Source organism: Dendrobium catenatum, unplaced genomic scaffold (assembly GCF_001605985.2).
Source record: "Dendrobium catenatum unplaced genomic scaffold, ASM160598v2 fragScaff_scaffold_1369, whole genome shotgun sequence".
Classification (NCBI taxonomy): Eukaryota; Viridiplantae; Streptophyta; class Magnoliopsida; order Asparagales; family Orchidaceae; genus Dendrobium; species Dendrobium catenatum.
In genome coordinates, this window is record NW_021319831.1 from 991,287 (window position 1) to 1,012,128 (window position 20,842).

The window sequence follows — 20,842 nt, forward strand, 5'->3', positions numbered from 1 at the left end:
GGTTCGGACGACTGTGGTCTAGTGTCCAAATTAGATTTAGGATTCGGGGCAGATCTTTGATTATAAGACCCCAAATTTTGGGAATATAATCCCAAATTTCTAATAAAATGCTCAACTTCAATTAAAGTTTCCTTTCAGTCCTAAAATATAAAGCCCAACACTTAGATTAAGTTTGGACACTTCCAGATGGTTCCAGAATCTCAAGGTGTCCCCTACCTTTCTTCCCTCGATTCTGTTAATAAATGTTCAATTTTGATCCATTCCCTTTTGATTTTCCAAAAGATCCTATTCATTTTTTTTTATATCACTCCTAGAAAATCTAACAAAATTTCATTCTTATTTTAATCGAGAGTTTTCGTAGGGGACTCTGTCTCCCTTCGATGTAATTAACTACGAGGGCTTGCGCTCGTAGGAGATTTGGAACCATACACACGTGATTTCAAAATTAATCTTTAAAAAAAAAATCTTCTTAGATTTCTTTGGGAAAAAGTTAAAGAATGATTGTCATTATCATATTAGAAGAATTATCTTTGAAAGGTGTTATCTCCCTTTGAGGAGATACATCCTTCTTTGATAAGGCTTTGGATATGAATTCGACAATCATATCCCTTGAATATCATAACTGGATATTTAGTTGAACTTTACCTTGTCCCCTCGGGGCCATGTGAAGTTCCCTTTAGAATCTAGCCATGATATTCAAGATGAATTTCATGATTCTAAGTCTGAACAATGTTATGGAATTTTATTTTCGTCCTTCGGGGTGATATATTTTTCTGAACGAGTTGATTCGACTTCTAGAATTAGAATTAAATCTAAATTTTAAAATTCCCAAAGAAAACTAATATTTTCAAAAACTGTTTTCAAAATTCCACCAACACAATAATAAACCTGTTAGTACACCTATGAGTTTCTCAGTTTAGTTGGATAAGGACACTAAGAGAAAATCTGTTGATCAAAAGAAATTTAGAGGGATAATTGAATCTTTACTTTACTTGACAGCTAGTCGGTTCGATATCATGTTTAGTATTTATTTGTGAGCTAAATTTTAATCAAATCCAAAAGAATCACATTTGACAACAGTAAAAAGTATTCTAAGATATCTGTTAGGAACTCAGAATGTAGGAATTTGGTATCCTAAGTTTAGCTCTTAATTTGAAATAATTTGTTATTCAGATTATGATTTTGCAGGTTGTAGGGTGGATAGAAAGAGCACTTCTAGAACATGTCAGTTCATTGGAAATTCTTTAGTCTATTGATCTAGTAGAAAACAAAATTCAGTAGCTCTATCTACTGCAGAAGCTGAATACATTGCATTAGGAAGTTGTGTGGCACAAGTACTTTGGTTGAAATAACAATTGCTTGATTTATGATTAACTATAGGTACTATTCAAATTTATTGTGATAACACTAGTGCTATTTATATTTCTAAAAATCTTATTCAACATTCAAGAACCAAACATATAGACCATATGCATCATTTCATAAGGGATCATGAATCCAAAGAAAAATTTGAACTCACTCGTGTTTCTACTGAAAATCAACTTGCGTACATTTTTACAAAACCTTTAGCCTTTGATACTTTTAGTGCATTAAGAATAAGGCTTGGTGTGATCGATTATAATGCTTAATTAAAATGTTTCTGCAACATTGATGTGTATTTTTAGTTAGTATTTTTTATGTGTATCCTTGTGTTTGTGATCTTTTCTGTATTTTGAGTTTGTGTTTTCATTTTTCTATTATATTTTTGTTGTTTTTGTATTTTAGTTTTTATTGAGTGCATGTTTTTAAAAATAGAGTGACATTCGTTAAGGATGAAAAATTTTTTTTATGGGATGAAAAAATTATTGTATTGTATTTTTGTGTAGTGTGTCAACTATCGGATTTGAATCGTTTACGTGCAATTTTTCTATTTTAATTTTTTCACTTCGTCTGTACGATCGTCACGATCATCCGGATGAAATTATGAAACGAAGAGACAATTGAATGACAGTTAAATGGATAAGATTTTTTTTAATATTATATTCATACGTAAGAACCGTTGGTTCGTCCGGACGAATGCTTGGCGAATTGATGTGGGGGACGGTTTCAACCGCCATTAAAACAATCATAAATTTATGACCGTTCGGGATGAACACATGTTCATCTGAATGATCGTATGGTCAAAAGTCCGTACAAAAGGTCGCTTCGTAAGTTGTGTGATTATAAAAATTTGTTTCATTTTGGACTCATTCGTTCGTCCATACAAAATTTTTTCGTACTGGACAAACTGAACTTCGTATGGGACAAAAATACTTTCGTCTGTACGAACAGTCGTATTTCATTAAATTGATTGGCTTTGAACTCAACAGTCACACTCACACATCCCTTTGAGAACCCTTTCTTCCTTTAGATCTTATCCATGGCAAGTTCAAGCAAGCGATAAAAGGTTCTCGCCAAGGGTCCACACAGATTTTCTTCTCATAAATTTATGTCCAAATCCAATGAAGAATCTTTTCCTAGATTTTCCTCCGCTAATATCACCCCGTCTAGAATTCTTATTCAGGAACAACTAACCTTTCAGGTAATGAACTTGTTTGCTTCAACTCAATTTGATCTCATTCTCACACTAGTCCACCTCTACAACAAAGAGAGCTTTCATTATTTCCTAGCAAACATGTCTTTCAACTCTGACCATTCTGTAATCAAGTCCTATGTTTTTAAGAAGAAAGATGAAATTACCAAGGCTGACCTAGGAATCTTTTTAAACTTAAGGATTGAGGGAATTAGAGCCCATACCAAGACCACTACTGCTGATTTTGATTGAAGTGAAGTTAATGAAGTGATTAGAAAAATTATATTAAAGGAGCATATGCCTAAAGTGTCCTCTCTTATTCGCAATGCTCGTATTATCTAGCATGTTCTTCGAACTTCCATAATTCCTAAAGCTGGTGATATAGTTAACATTACTCCTCTTCTTTCAATAGTAACCTACTTTATTATGACAAAATAACCTATAGATGAGGCCCAACTAATCCTTGACTATCTTTATGGGCTTTCTAAAATTGATCATGTCAAACATAAAAGAAAGAAGAACATAGCTTTAGGACATCTTGTTGCCTACATTTTGGAAAAGAAGTATGAATTGGTTCATCCTGTTGAAGATTTTGAAGAACCTCTCTACTACAACGACGAATCTTTTAGAGCAATCTTCAATAAAGATGAACCAAGTAAATCACATGTTATTAGGACTCAGAGGAGGAACATGAACCTGCACCTGCACTTGCTAGTGAACCAAATTATCAGGATTTGGTTCAGAGATTTGATCGCTTAGAGTCTCATTTTGATCAAAGATTTGATCAAATTGAAACTCATTTGCAGTAGCAGGATATTCAATATAATCAGGATATGGAGTATTTGAGAGAGCAGATGAATGATATTAGTTCCAACATACTTATGATAAGCAGATATTTTAACTTCTTCAGTACTGTACCTCCTCCTCCTCCAGATCAGGGACCATCATAGTGATTTGTGTACTTGGTTATGTTTTTCTTTAGATGATGTGATTGTGTTTTAGTAGTTTGTGATGTATTTTATTTTAGTTATGTGTTTGTTTCATTAGATGTTTTTGTAGTTAAGTTTTATGTGGCATTGATATCATTCATAGATTGTAATATCCATTATAATGATATCAATATAAGTTATCTTGTTTTAGTTTTAATCTTGTTTTGAAATGTGTGTTAGCCTATATGAAAATCCCTAAAGTTTTTGATCCTACATGTGATATACCTTGAAGTGCAGCTTAAAATTAAATTCATTAGAAAATCTAATTTTTTTAAATTTAAGTTTTGCTTATAACTTGATATAATTAAGATTGTCAATTTCATATCTCTTATTAGACTACATTAATGTTTAATATTATTATTGTAATTGTGATGTTTTCTTATTTTGTATTTCACTTATCAATAAATATTGAAGCACTTAGAAAAATTTGAAATTTTTTGTTTTTGATTTTTGAAAGATCAAGATTACTCTTGAAAAATATACAAAAGTACAAAAATTAAAAGAAATGCGCAATGGTTTGCAATTTAAAAAAAAGGGGGCACAAAATAAGCCCACAAGTTAAAAGATGCAGAAAAATGTGCCAAAATATTGTAAAAGATGCGCAAAGCGTCACATGTGCTAGTCATTTCTTTCCACAATCTTTTAATCTCTTAATTCAAATTAATCTTCTGTATATTTATATTTCATATTGACATTTGAAATATACAAAGCTTATAATCAACCTTTTTTCAATAATTTTCTTTATCTTAGTGTCTAAATTGATTCATGTTTTTTATATAATTTTTTTATTATCAATGTTATATCTCTTCTTAAATTCTATGAATCATTTTTATTTACCTAATGAAATGATTTTATTTATAATATTTATTTCAATCACTTTCAAGGATTAATTATCAAAGGATTATCATATGACTGCTTACATTTCTGTTCCTTTTCTTCTTCTCTTTTTGCAGTTAAAAAAGGGGAACAAAATATTGTTTGTACACTACGGGAAAACACGTGATTACCGTCAGAATTTCTGGCGGATTTTTTTGCGCCGGCATTGTCGGCGCAGGTTCCGGCGGAATGATGCGACGTAACGTTTACGGCGTTATTTCCGGCGGATATGATCCGTCGGCCACTACCGTCGCAAGTCCGGCGGATATTCCGCCGGTAAGTACCGGCGCAACAATTGCGTCGTAAAATGACCGTGGAATTTCGATGGCGAAACTCCGGCAACTTATCCGCCGTTAATTACCGTCGCATTATACGACGGTAAAAACTGGCGCATTAGGCGCCAGAATTCTCATATTCTTCACGTCAGCAAAAAAACCGTTTAATGCGCCGGTAATGCGTCGGAAACTGCGCCGGAACTTTTTCCGGCGCAACTTATACGTCAGAAACAAATTATCGACGCACCAAAAACCGACGGAGATATTTGCGCCGGAATATGCGCCGAAAACTACAGGTTCCATCGGATTTTTCATTGTTTCCAGCGGATTAAGTCCGCCGGTAATAACAGGTTTTCCTGTAGTGGTATCATATCTGTGTGCTTGTTTATCTCGGATCTCTACGCTTGTTTTGTTTTGTATCAAAAAGAAAAAATATAAAAGATAAAAATGTTGTGAAATGACTCCTTATTTTCATATGTTCATCAATTCAGAAGGAGTTTAGGATATTCTTAAAATTTAAAATTTATACAAATAATAATTATTATGTCATCATCAAAAAGGGGGATATTGTTAAGAGAGTTGCTAATTGCATATTTTACTTTCTTGCAACTTGTATTATTTTGATGATTCCAAATATTATTGTTTTAAGTTTTGTAATCTCCTAACACATTTTTGAAGAATTGTTTTTGCTCTTGTGTGGACTAACATTTCAGGATAATCAAACTCTAGACTAATTAATACTTCAAATCAAAATTCAACATGAGATAATTTGTAAATTGAAGCTTATATTTTTCATTGTATTGAGTTTAAGAGGGAGTGATTGTAAATAAGTAATTTAGTACACACACACTTGGGGAGATCTTTAATATTCATATTGATCATACGGGAAGAATCATGTTCGTACGGGACGATCAAGTCAGTTATCCCCTTGGAAGAGCAATGGAACAAACATGAAGTAAAATTTTTTTCTATGTCTTGATCGTCCAGACAAATTTTTCTATTCATCCCAGGACGAAATGATCTATGGAAAATTTTCATTCAGACGAAATCCTATTCGTGCAAGGAAGAATTGCTCTCTGGAAAACTTTTGTCTAGATGAACTTTAATTCATCTCAGGACGAAATGCTCTCTGGAAAATTTTTTGTTCTGATGAAATCCTATATTCGGCCCAGGATGAAATGCTCTCTGTAAAATTTTATCCAGATGAACTTCAATTTGTCCTAGGATGAAATGCTCTATGGAAAATTTTCGTTCAGACGAGTTCCTATTCAACCCAGGACGAAATGCTCTCTGTATAAATTTCATCCAGATGAACTCTTATTCGTCCCAGGACGAAAATGTTTTATTATTTCCAATTTTGATAACTTCCTACAGTTTGTCATACCGACCTATGTTATAACTGTTCATACCGGACGAACTTAGTTCGTACGGGATGATAATAGGGTATGAGGTCAGTTCATACCAATATACATTGGGTTTGTATGCAACTGATTTGAGTAAGCTCATCTAGGATGATCCACGATCGTACGGGACGATCCACTTTGTAAAGAATTGAAAATCAGCAAATTTTGGACGATTTTTTGTGTCTTTCCTATATAAAGTCTAATTAGAATTGTCTCTTAATCTTTTTGCCTATTTATCTTCGTGCATACTGAATGGAGAGTCAAGGAGAGAGTGTGAGAGAGTGTTTGAAGGAGTATGCTTACTACTAGAGCGTGAAGGTTTCACTTGGTACTTAAAGGTAAGAGTCTCTACTTATGGTTTTTGATTACTTCACTCTTTTCTCTCTTTATTCTAGATTTCTTATGAGAAGATCTTTCAAGGAGATCCGGTTCTCTGGCGAAACTTAAAAAGTGTAAAAGGATGAAAGGTTCTCTGCCTACACTTGGAGAGTGTGAACAGTCCACGGGTCCTTTGCCCACACTTGGAGAGTGTGAAAGGACGAATTGCTCTCTGCCGACACTTGGATAGTGTGAACAGTTGAAGGGTCCTGTGTCCACACTTGGAGAGTATGAAAGGAAGAAGGGTTCTCTGCCTACACTGGGAAAGTGTGAAAGGATGGAGGGTTCTCTACCAACACTGGGAAGAGTGTAAAAGGACGACGGTTCTCTGCCTCACTGGGTAGTGGTGGAAGGGAGTTTTGTAAAGGCTTCTCCGCCTTGATTTTGGTGCAAAAGGAGAGACACTAGTGGTATTAGTGCAATACTCAGAGGGTGCCTCTGGGGAGTGGATGTAGGTCGTGTTTGACCGAACCACTATAAATCTCGTGTCTTTTATTTTTCCGCTGCTTTTATTTTTATCATTATTAACTTGTGGTTGAAAAATCTATTTCTACAAAATTCATTAAAGTTTATTTTCCATTTAAAATATAAAAATGAGGGACTAAGTTTTTAATTACCAATTCCCCCCCCCCCCTTTCTTGGTTAGCCGCTGAGACATAAGTTTAGGTTTAACAACCTAATTCATATTGAACAAGTTTCAACAGTACTCTCTCCCCTTCAAGGCTCTCTCTTTAATTTTTCTCTAAAAGAATGAAGACTCAATGCATACCAAAGACTCTTATAAATTCTGTGGAGAAACTTAAATAAAGGGCTTCAAAAATCCTAAAAAAACTTTCCATCTATCAAAGATCGTACAATACGATCGCAGGATCGTCCAGTATAATGTTTATAATTTAATTTGTTAGTATTATACGATTGTTATTTAATATAGTATGAACCATTCAATTTTCATTTTTATATTATACGATCATCAGTATGAATATCAATATAAATAGTTAAATCTACTTGTCTATGTTATACCATCATCAGTACGAATTATCAGTTATATAATATGATTAGTTCAAATAAAATGTTCTACATCCAAGACAAATCATGGGATGACCAAAATTGTCCCTATTGATCATATGGTATGATTCAAATCATATAGTATGATTAAAATATCAAAATTAAGCATATTTTATTAATTAATCACAGGATCAAAGTAGGCAGCAGTGTTTTAAACATTGTACAATATAATTAGGTTTGTACAGTATGATCTGAAAAATTTTCAAATTCAAAATTTTGCCTAATTTAATGGGCTGGCTTTCTAATTATAACTGATCATGTAGTACGATGTGGTGTTCGTACTGTATGATTAGTTATAAAAAAACTCTTTAAAAAAAATAAAATATTTTAATTAATTTTTTTAATATCAAATCATACAATATGATCCATAACATATAGTATGGTGTGCATGAAAATTAAAATATTGAAAAATATTTTTGCTCCCTTTGTATGTATGTGCATGTTCACTAAGCTAACAAACATCCTTGCATAACTTAACTCAAGAAATTAAAAATAAATAAATTAAAATTATTGACTCATTTAATATAATATATTTTACCCAATCTTGAGCTCTAAATCTTAAAAGAAAATGTATGGTGTACCTGAAATATTCATCAGAACACAAATAAATATAATATAAAAATACTAAGAAAAATAAATAACTAATTAATAATATTTGTTATCATCAAAATCATAAACTTAGAAGCCCAAGTTGCAACATAGGTCACAAAAAAGAAAGCAAAGTAGGACCTAATGACCTCATACAAAAATAAGGATAATAGGTTTGGCCCTAACTACTTGGCCATGTGCTTACATGGGCTAACATATTTAAAAAGTTCCTGACACTTCATTAGCCCATCCGTAAATATTTTTGTGGCTTGATGTGGTTGGAGGTGACTAAAATTTTAGCTTGATGCATTCCTGGATAGCCTATGAGAAGTTTAGGCTTTGATGCTTGTGTCTAGATATTTCACTAGGCTCTTAGGAAATAAAAACCTTTTCTACTCATAAACAAATAATTTTTTTATTATAACATAGAAAGATAATTGGATTAGAAAGTAAGCTGGAACTCATTAAGGAAAACATAGTATTATATAGATATTGTAATTCCTCATCCTCTCAGAATATAATCCCATCTTTTTATTAAAATGAGCTCAAACATAAAATTTCCCATTAAAATATTAAATCACAAAATAGATATGATTGGAGCATTTTTGAACAATTCTTAGAATCTCAAGTGATCCTTTCCTTTAATCATTTGGTCTCTAGAGAGAATTGTTCAACATTAAAGCAATCCCCTTTGAAAATTCTATATTTTCCCATCCTCATCTTAATCTTTAAAATCTATGAAAATAATTTATCACTACTTTAATAGAGAGTATTCTAAGGAGATTCACTACTTCTAAGATGTAATTAACCATAAAGGCTTCCCATTACAAGAAATTTATAACTCTAAATTAAAATAATCCCTATCTTATTTACATATGATGGGGAAATATATCTCTAGGATAGTGGACAAATTTTAAATTCATTTATGTATTAAAAATACCTCAATAAAATATAATCATATCCCTTCAGAGTAATTTAATATTTTCTTTGTTGTATTTGCTTTCAACAATAATGATTTTTGAAAACCTATGTTTGCATCCAAATGCCTTCATGGAATATATCATTCACCTTTCAAGGTGATAAGATGTTCTTCCTGTTGTATTTGTCTCCAGAAAATAAAATTTTCTAAATCCTTATTTTCAACTTTAAATACTATCTTAGAATGATAGGTCTACCTTTTAGGGCGGTATGTTATTCTTTTTATTGTAATTGACAAGAAAAATTAATTTTTTTGTAAATCTATATCTTTCTTCAAATCCATTATAGAATATCATGCCCATCTTTCAAGAATGTATAATTTTCTCAATATCGTGTTCATTATAAATATAGGAGCACCATGAATTTGCATGGTATTTTAACTTCCTATAGCCTTAAAGGGATTTTAAAACATATTATACTAGCCAGTACCTCTTACATTCTTTCATAATGAGCATTAAGATGATAACATCCTCGCCCACTCAAAGATACTATAATAAGTCTTCACTTGATTGAAAAATTTCAAGTTGAAGTGATGAGAAGAGAAGAAGCTTAAGATGTTGGAAGGTAACTTTATAATCCCTTTCCTCGAGAAATTTCTTTGTGTTTATGAGGACATTGAATAAATGTAAGAATTTCTCACCTAATCAATAGAAGAAGAGATTAAACCTAGTGACACACCTAATGAGTTATTACACCTCCTTTAATATCTTAAGCAATTATATACCTAGGATGGCTTTCACTTTATCTATTTTTACCTTGGTGAATCACCTATTTGAGGAGAGCCCAAAATTTTCTATAATCCTCCATCAATACTATAATATAGTAGGTTCAATTACATATTATACCTTTGGATGGTTACAAATATCTCTTTGAAATCTATATTGTATTGGTTAGGTAGTTTGCTTTTCACTAATAGCACATATAAATACACGCCCCTTATGGTCTTCGAAGACCTTATCCATCATTCTTTAGTATGTTTCCCTTAAGTTTTTAAGATAAAGGGCATCACCTTACACTAATACAATATTTTGTAGTGATGAAGTCTTCTTATTGTCACCTTAATGCATTTTTATTGTTACTAGTCTAAGAATTCTTCTATGAAGTTCATGATTGAGTAGCACACTACCAGGTCGACTAGGGCATCTGCCATGGGTAGTTGGTATTAATCCTTCTTGTAGACTGATTTTAGGTTAGTGAAGTAATAACACATCCTCCACTTTCTTATCACCATTTGCACCATAACCACATTGGAGATACAATCTTGGTACTTTTATAAATTTTGCCTCCACTAATGTATGTACAACTTTCGTAATGTGTCCAACAAGTGTAGAAAATATTTTGGCTAATTTTTGTATTTATTGGCTTATAATCTCTTTTAACATTAATCATATATCAATTGACACCTTCATTGATTGATAGCATATATTCTACCATCAGATTAAAATATCCATGTCGCCTCTGATAGAATGGAATAACGACTTAACATTATGCTCTTTATTAAAGAAGACACTTTATTTAAGGATTCTACCAGACTCTCCCTCTATGGCGAGTATCTCATATATAGCCTCCATTTTCTCTAAACATGGTACTCAATTCATATTGGCTTAAGCATTTATTTAATGAAGTCTATAATTTCGCTATTACTAAAAAGTTGTAGGTGCACAATTAAGTGATGTCATATTTCACTATAAATTCTCTTTCCTCAATTAAAACTTTTATCCCAACATGGTGTGTTAACACCGTGACTCTGAACATGTTTGGTAGTGGCATGTTAAGGATTGTTCTAAAGGTTTCCTAGGTGTTAACAATAACGAAGTCAGTAATAACTGGTTATTAGTTGCCATGTCATCTAAGATGATGGGCAGGGTAAGCACACCTTTAGTGTTTATGTGTTCTTCAAAGAATTCATTGAGTGGTTTCATAGTGGGAGTGAGTTCATAAGCAACCAAATTCATCTTTCAAAAAATTAATATAAAAATTATATTTACTAAACTCCATATGTCATTTGAGTGCTATTAATTTGATAGTAATTGATCAAAGTAGTGATGACCATGCCATCTTTTATGGGTTCCCTCTTATAGGCTTGTTAGCTTTATAGAAAGTGATTGGTAAGATGTTTTCCATTGTAGCTTTCAAGTTAACCATCATGTTTACCTCCAACCTTTATCTTTTTAGCACTTGATGATGTGTCTACTTACTCGTTGCCCATAATAGTCAACACTACACTAGCGATATACACTTTATGAGCAAGAAATGCTCATTTTTGCTACACTGCATAGGGAGTTTCTCTAGGCACTAACCATGTTTTAAATGTATAAAATCTTTTAACTTTATTCCCTTAATGACATCCTCCATGAGGCTATACATATGTAAATAATCTTCAATCTCATAACCATAATCCTTATGGAAGGTATAGTGTCAGGAAGTGTGCCTACCATGTGTTGTTTCCTTGATTGGTGCTAAACATTTGAAGAATTCTTTACTCTAAGTATCCTCAATAAGCTCGACCATTAACACTCTCTATAAAATGTAAGTGCGATTGGCCGAGTGATGGTGTGTGACTTCTTACTTGTATAGGTGAGAGGAAAGATGAAGTTCTTTCTCTATAAATCTCTTAATGGCTTAGGTACTATATCCATCTTATCCCTAAGTTGAATTATTTAAATTTCTCTTCCTCAATGTTTCTTTCTTCTATTGGTAATTCATATGGGTAAGTGGCTAAGGAGGATTTAAAAACCTTCTTGTACTCTTCAGGAATTATAGAACAATTGGCCAGCTCTAGTAACTCAACATGTGTTTTTAGATACTACAAGACAAGTGCGTGTTTGAAAGTACCATCTCTAAGTCATTAGGTCAATTCAGACTAGGTGATTTATAAGCTCTAAATTTGTTACATTAAGCATTTCTCTTTAAAACTTCACTATGAAGTTCCTTAGTGACTGTTTTGGTTCTTAGCTCATCTTTTATAGAGCTTAGAAATACTTTTAGTGATTTTGGTCCAAAAAATTAAGTCAAAAACATCCTCTTGAACATAGAGATGGAGGCGATCACTCCTATGGCCAAATGAGTGGACCGCTTAAGCGTGCATAGTTGGTAGGTTATGCTCCTCCTTACATGTCAGCGTGCAAGTGGGTTTAGGGATTGGTCCTCACCAACCCCTATTTATAACAAAAAGAGGGCTATAGACAATGCTACAAAGAAAGAGAAAATATACAATGCTATACATAATACCTGTACAATGTTTTGTGTATACCTTAGACACATGCCATCTTGTGAATGGTTGAAAGAGGACGAGGTCAAAAGGGATTTGATGAGTAGAATCAAGGTGAGTTTAGTAGTACTAATTAATCTTGAACGAGTCTGCCAGTGAATGTTGAGATGAGGAAACCTAGGGCCTGCGGGATTTCTAATAATATTAGCGACTCATATGTGAGAAATCAAATTGCATAAGAAGACAGAGGTGAGTGAGATGTTGCCTTAGGAAAGGAGAATCATTGAGGTTAATAGACCCAGTCAGATGAGTTGAGCATCTCGTGAATAGGTGTTTTCCTATAGCTAAACCTGGCGACCCTTTAGGAGAATGAATGCTCTGAGAGATAGAAAGTGATTGAAATGGTTATCAAGGCATGTAAAGAGTGGCAAGTTGCTAGTTAGATGAGAAATCTCTAATTTTCCTCGTAAAAAAGTAAGCTCCTTAGTGGGCCTAGGCAAGTAGTGCCTATTAATCATAGTCGGAAAGCTTCAGCAAGCAGAACTTCTCAGATCGTGATCAGCCAGATACTTTATAAATACCTGTAAAGACACATATCATAATTGAGTTGATTAAAGAGTTAATTTTTGCTTCAATAATATTGGTAAAAACAGTATAATAATTCCATTCTGATTTAAAAAATATCTATAAAAGAATGCATAGACAAGCATTCACGAGACTCCAACTTTTCACAATTTTCTGAGCTTTCTAATGAGATATTCTAGAAAGAATAACACCCTCTCTGAAGCCTAAAACTCCCGTTCCCCCATACCCCACGGGCACCACCTCAATATAAATAATCGGAAACTGTCTCTGAATTATCATAATCTTTGCTTAGGTCGAGACCTCTTTGTAACAATGGGTGAATAAATTAAAGGGATTAGCAGGATATTGAGGAGCCTCAAAAGAATATCTGCATATACTAGGGCTTGGAACTTGGACTTGGATTTGCAAACCCATTTTCATCATTCCGCTTACTTCAGGCGGTGAAGAAGCCCCACCACATTCACCAACAAGGCTTTACTTCTTAAACCGGATTCATTTCTGAAGACTCTTCATAGTTTGTTATATTATACCGCAAATTAGAAACAATCAAATAAATTGAGTTTTATAAATCAAAAAATATTTTTTCTCTTATTTTAAATAATAAAAAACCCGAATCAAGATTCGTTGTACCATGCAATTTAAATTCTGATTAACTGCTTCATCTTCCACATAAAAATCAATACATCAATTAAAAAATAAGTCATTAAATGAAAAAAATTATACAGCCACCTATTTATTTTAAATTAAATATTATATGTATAGACACGGGTAGAGTCAGAAATTTTTTTAAATGAGGACATAAATTAATACTAGTCATTAAATTACTCCCAAAATATAATTTTTTTTAACGTAATCATATATTATGATATATATTTTTAATAAGCCAGAATAGTATCCGGTTACTATGCTTTCATAATGCATTTATGAGCCACAGCTATTGTTTGTAGTGTCTAGGTTTATATGAAACTATTTTAATCATATTGCTAATTACCTAAATATAGTTCCTCCTTTGTATGACAAACTAGAGCACTTATTGTATTTAAAAAGGGCATGAGAAAGAGAATTAAAAAGGGTTGTTGCGGACTAGAATATACGTGGCGATAGAGTTAAAAAAACTTCCAACTCAGCGTTGTATGGATATCTAGCATACAAACAGAGGAGAAATAGCAACACGAGGATTTTTACGTGGAAAATTCTGAAAGAGGAAAAATTATGGGGCCACACCAAGTTGAAAGAGTTCACTAGTGTTTCTTTGAGATACACGAGGCTGACTCGTCCTTGAAATTTAGGACGATCAGATTACAATGAATTACTTCTAGATTGAATTCCAGTTACAACATTGGGCAGAGTTCTGGCGTCACTTGGAGATCGGGAGGAATTCTGGCGTCACTTGAGCTTCAGGTAGAATTCTGGCGTTTCTTGGGTGTTCAAAAGAATTTCGGCGTCACTCGGGCTTTGAGAAGAATTCCTGCGTCACTCAGGCATCAGATAGAATTTTGGCTTCACTCGGGCGTCGAGCAGAATTCCGGCGGTGGTCGTGGTCCTCTTGGAGGAGTTTCTTCCCTCCAATCCATCCTTCTTTTGCTCTTCTTCTTCTCTTCTCTTCTTCTTGATTTGGTCCCCTCTTAAAAGAAATGAGGGGTCTATTTATAGATTTCTATAGTGTCATGACCCCTAAATAGGTGAGAGATTAGGGGCAAAGGTGGAGTGGTTCAGATGGACGACTGATATTGAATCCTTTGATCGAGGATCATTCATCTGACATTTGAAAGTTTTAATGATGTCGTAATTCAACGATCTTGAGCTCGTTGGATTCGTCTCGTCTAGCCGCTCGATTCAACTATATGCATGTTTTGTTTGAAAACCATTTGGTAACATAAATTGTGGTTCGAACTTTCCAACAGCTCTTCGGGTCCTTGTTTTGGATCTATTTGGGCTCGGATTGAGTCGAATTTGGTGTCCTTGTTTCTAAGACACTCCGTTTGACTATAAGTTTACTGAAAAAGGAGTTTGGGTGATCCCAAATTTAATTTTTGAAGTTTCTAGCTTGATTTAGCTTCGAGATTCGTGCCCGATCAAGATGATTTTTTGAGTATATATTAGTTGCCCCCCTATTTTCGGACATCAATGCACCGGATGTACGAAAATACTCGTTACATACTTTGGAGAATTTTCTATGTGATTTAAAATATGATTTTTCATGTAGGAGCCTTAAATGGCTTTAAAAATGCTAAAATTGAGCCTGAAATGTCGGAAAATGATCATAGGGACCGTAAAATTGTCAAATTTGACCTTTCCAAGATAAAAATTTGACTCAGAATGGAGTGGACAGCCGAACCGGCCCACTGATCGCCACCACCGGTGGCCCAAAACCACGTACTGGGCCCGCATGCCCGTGCCGCTGCTTGCTTGCGGATCGCCTTAGCCTGCGCAATCGCAGCGCCCGTGACCTTCTTGGGGCCCGCCTGGGCCAGCTCTGCGGCCCGCCTGGCTTAGCGCTGATTTGGGCCCAATCCGTCTAGCCTAGCATTGACCCGCCACCGGCTCGCCTGATCCACGCGGTTCCAAGCACCTGTTTGCGAACAGGGGCCGATTCGGGCCAGTCGCTGGCGATTGCCTGAACCGCTAGTAGTCATAGTAATTTTCTTTTGTAAAATAATCGAGAAAAATAAAATAAAATCAAAAAATTTCAAAAAAAAATTAAATAAAATTTAAAAAATTCTGAAATATTCCAAAAAATTCTAGAAACTTCTCTTTTCCTGTTTTTCTTCTTGCTCTAGAGGCTTTCTGCTATTTTTCGTAGGTAACTTTCCCTACTTAAATTCAATACTCCTCTTTAGTGTAGAATGAAATTTTTTCTCTTTTATTCTAACTTTCTAACATGGGACACTACAGGAAACTCTACGGTTTGTCGTTGGCATCCGGCGGTAAACCTATGACATGTCGGCGGTGTAACCGTCGTAACTTCCTTTGGCTTGCACCACCGATAATGTTACCGGCAGTTTATCGGCAGTATACACTATAATAATGAAGGATTATATACCAGCAGCTTAATGGCCGGTAGACCACCAGTAAAAACACCAGCGATCACCGGCGCTTAAACTGCCAGAACATAACCTGCGGCACGAACCGCCGAAAAACTACTGGTGAAAAAAACCGTTGGAATAAACCATCGGTAATGGTTTCCAACGCTATTTTTTCCAGCTATTTTTGAACCGCCGACTAGCCACCAGTGTTTCTAGTAACCATCGGAAAATAAATAGTAATTACCGAAATAAACCGCCGGAAATGAGTGAATTTTCTGTAGTGGCAAGTATTCCACTATTTTTCATAGCTGATTTTCTCTACACAAAATTAGTGCCCCTTTCATATTGAAGTTCTAATTTTTTTTCTTATTCTTTCTTCCCCGTTTTCTTCTTGCTTTAGAGGCCTTCCAATATTTTTTGAAGGTGATTTTCCCTACTCAAATTCAGTTATCCTCTTCTTGCATAGAATTGGACTTTTTGCAACTACTTCTCTTCTTTCACTTCTCTCTTTAAGATCCTACGGCCGAGGAAAAATCAACGATTATCAGCATACGGTTGGTAGTCCGATGAAAGTCCCTTGACGGGTAGAAGCCCAATGACGGGAGGTAGCGCAATGTCAGGTAGAATTCTGACAAAAGTCTCGTGACGTGTAGAAGTTCTGTGATGGTAGGAAGCTCAGCATCGGGTGGAATTCTGATGAAAGTCCAATAACATGCAGAAGTTCTACGACAGGAGGAAGCTCAGTGTTGGGTGAAATTATGATGAATGTCCCGTGATGTGTAGAGCTAAAGGAGAGAGTTGGAGGATATGTTTCTATCAGTAGCTGAGGGAGAAGTCGATAATGATTGATATGAAGTAAAGGACCACCAGCATACACCAAACGAAGAGCCAATGATGGCGGGTGTTCAATGGCATTTTGTAAAGGCAAAATGCATCCATACGGAAGTGTGTTGCCAATATATATCTTTTTTATGGATGATGTAAATGTATTTTTTGATTTCAACTTCTAGTGATAATAAATGTACACTTGAACTTGATATATAATTTTGCAATGTAAATCCAATGATATTGTATATGAAGTTGAGATTATTGTATGCGCTCGATGCTTATCTTTCATTTGAAATAAACTCGTACTTCAAAGAAAACTAACTTGTTTACACCTCTTTAAGGTATGTTTTCATAAATGTGTCTTTCATGCTCTTTGAGGTTTTTTAGCCTACTAAGATTTTTGTAAGCTTTTACCTTTTGAGGTTTTTATGCCATCCAAGATTTTGTATTCATGTGTAAAAGAGGGTGAGAAAATTCATCAAGAATATATGACCTATTCAAGATTGTATGTCAGAACCCTGCTCAATAACGTTAACCTATGTTGATGAGGTCGAGAGAAACTATCAAGGATGTAAGACCTATCTGAGATTGTATGTCAGAGCCATGCTCGATGAGGTTAACCTGTATGGAAGAGGTTGAGAGAATCCACTAAGGATATAAGATATATCCGAGGTTGTATTTCAGAGCCTTTGCTCGATGATATTAACCTGTGTGGAAGAGGTCGGATCAAATCCCCCTATGATTGATTATCCGATGATTTAGATATAATATAGATTGTGTATTTCTCGAATCACGAAAAAAAGTTTGAGAAGTTTTTTTATCTTTTATAGGAGAAAATAATATCACAAGAATGTGAACATCATATTACTATATTATATAAGACAGTACAGTAATTCCCTAGTATGATTTAGTGATATACAAGTTACAATGTACTCAACACAAAAGATATACGTACGGGGAGAATACAAGATTTAACTTGGAAGAAGATGTCAAGGATATCAAAGTGACACCCTACTTAACATAAAAGAGATATTATAAAATAAGACAAGTAGTATTAATAATACAAATGCTTGAAATGTGTGATTGTTCATCAATCTCACCAACCATTTGAATATTATTCAATGAGTGTCTTTGTTATTAATTTTGCCCCCAAGTGGGACGAGCTTCATCTCAAGTAGGTGGATCTCGAATAAATTGTCGAAGATTGCCCTGGTGGATAAGTCTTTCAATCTCATCCTTGAGTTACTTACAGGCTTCGGTAGTGTGACCATGACTACGATGAAAGTGACAGTACTGATCTGGATTTCCTGTGTTCGGCTTCAAAGGATTCGATCATTTCACTGTATCTCGATCTCGAACGGTCATTAATACATTTGCTCGAGATGTGTTCAGTGAGTTATACTCCTTCTTGTGTTGAGGTTCCCATCACAATAATAGAGGCCTAGGAGGTAGATTATTCTTCCATTATTTCTTCTATTGCCATTGGTTTGCTCAAAAATTGCTTGCTGTGAGCATTTATGGCTTCATCAGCTAAGATTTGCACCTTCACATGATGAATCAGGTCGGCATATAAATGAACAGTATCATGCTTGAGTGCCAAATTGAATGGGCTAGGACGAAGGCCTTTAAGAAAGACCCCAATCATTAATTCAGGTTCTACTCTTGTAATTTGTTGAGCCTCTATGAAAAATCACTGAAAATACTCCTTCAATAACTCACCTTCATTTTAATGGATCTTAGAGAGGTGGGAAGAATGCTTAGCAATTCTTCAATTGGCTACGAACTGTTCGACGAACACTTTGATCAATTTGATGAATGAAGGGATCGTTCTGGAGCGAATAGAATCACGTTCGAGCCTGTCTCTTAAGTGTGGAAGGAAAAACAGGACATAGGAGTGCATCCGAGGCTTGTTGGATATGCATGTTCATTCTATAGTGATTGATATGCTCATATGGGTCAGATGTATGGTCATAGGACTAGATGCTTAGTAGTTTGAAGCCAACCGGAATAGGGCACTGAAGAATGACTTCAATTAAAGGTGATGACTCTTGGAAGCTCTGATGTCGATGCATTTGCCTCACATCTCCTCAGGGGAAATCTTCATGTACAAATCTCCGCAATTCATGATGTAGGGCATTGTGAGGGAGCTTATCAATGTGCCGTTGGGATGAGTCCTCTGGGAGATCTGGAAGAATGCAAGGTTGCCGAGTTGTGGGTGAAGGATGTGTAGAACTTGTTGTATCGACAAGTTCATTATCTTAGCAGATTGTGGATGTCTTCCTAGCGGAGGAAGTTAAATCTCTACTTGAAGATGTTTGAGTGGAACATCTTTGGCTAGTGGTGGAACTCGAGGGAGAAGAACCTTCTCCCGTTGTGGAAATGTTGGCTTCCGAGTCTCTCACAAGAGTTAAAGGATCTAGCTCTGAGATTCTTCCATTTTTCGGATTCTCTCTTCTAAGGAAGGGCCCGAGGTTCCTTCTCCAGTAGCATTTTGCCCCCAGGATAAAAAGAGGAAGATATCGGATGTCTATAATTTATAGACTGATTTCTAGATTGGTGGTAGTTTGAGAGAGAAGCTCCAATGATTGGACTATTACGCCTGTTGATGTTTCTCACAGACGGCGCCAAACTATTACGGAATAGAATATACGCAGCGATAGAGTTAAAAAACTTCCATCTCAGCATTGTATGGATATCTAGCACACAAATAGATGAAAAATAACAACACAGAGATTTTTACGTGGAAAATCCTGAAAGAGAAAAAATCACGGGGCCATGCCCAGTTGAAAGAGTTCTACTAGTGTTTGTTTGAGATACAAAAGTCTGACCCGTCCTTAAAATTTAGGACGATCAGATTACATTGAATTACTTCTAGATTGAAATCCAGTTACAACGTCGGGTAGAGTTTTGGCATCACTTGGAGATTAGGCGGAATTCTAGCATCAATTGAGTGTCAAGTAGAATTCTGGCGTTTCTTGGGCATTGTAAAAAATTTCGACGTCACTTGGGCATTGATAAGAATTCCGGCATCACTCAGACATCAGACAGAATTCTGGCGTCACTCGGGCGTCGAGCCGAATTCCGATGGTGGTCGTGGAGGTGTTTCTTCCCTCCAATCCTTCTCTTCTTCTTCTCTTCTTCTTCTCATCTCTTCTTCTTGATTCGGTCCCCTCTCAAGAGAAATGAGGGGTCTATTTATAGATTTCTGGAGTGGCATGTCCCGTAAATAGGTGAGAGATCAGTGGCAAAGATGGAGTGGATCGGATGTACAGCCGATATTGAATCCTTTGATTGAGGACCGTTCGTTAGACATTTGAAGGTCTTACTGATGTTGGAATTCATCGATCTTGAGGTTGCTGGATTCGTATCGTCGAGCCGCTCAATTCGCCTATAAGCATGTTATGTTTGGAAACTGTTTGATAACTCAAATTGTGATTCAAAGTTTCCAACAACGCTTCGGGTCCTTGATTTGGACTCATTTGGGCTCGGATTGAGTCGAATTTGGTGTCGTTGGGTTCATATTTCCGAGACGCTCAGTTTGACTGTAAGTTTACTGAAATCGGAGTTCGGGTCATCCTGGATTTAATTTTTGAAGTTTCCGGCTTGATTTTGCTTCTAGATTCATGCTCGATCAAGATAATTTTTTGAGGATATAACAGTGGCGTTCAAGAATATGATTGTGCAAGTCTAACTTGACAGTTGAAACACCAGCAGAGAAACATACTTGCAATGCATTAAAAGTGAGAGACGGGAAGGTTTAAGACACTCAAATCAAGAGTCCTTTTCTTCCAACTACACTTAAGCCCTACATTGCAATTAACCTCCCACAACACCAAGGTTCAGCACAAGTATCCTAATTAGTCAGTCAAAGGAGAACTCATCCACACAGCTCAAAAATCCATGATCCGTGGCCTTTAAGGAGATAATAATCTATATAAACATATAATAAATTTGACAAATCTAACAATCTCCTCAAAACCAGGCAACCAGAAGGAAGAAAGGCCACCACTCTAATCTTTGAATATTGTATCGAGGAGAGAGAGAGAGAGAGAGAGAGAGAGAGAGAGAGAGAGAGAGAGAGAGAGAGAG

The 20,842-nt window shown here is 35.2% G+C and overlaps 1 protein-coding gene across 1 annotated transcript in view; it reads left to right on the forward strand.

The window, feature by feature from the left end:
* Positions 1-18,794: 18,794 nt before the first annotated feature.
* The window catches only part of LOC110112369, a 5,861-nt gene continuing 3,813 nt past the window's right edge, over positions 18,795-20,842 (forward strand). Inside the window, exon 1 of the mRNA XM_020844566.2 lies at positions 18,795-18,968. Coding sequence (XP_020700225.2) covers positions 18,795-18,968 — 174 coding nt within the window. The remainder of the gene's footprint in view (positions 18,969-20,842) is intronic.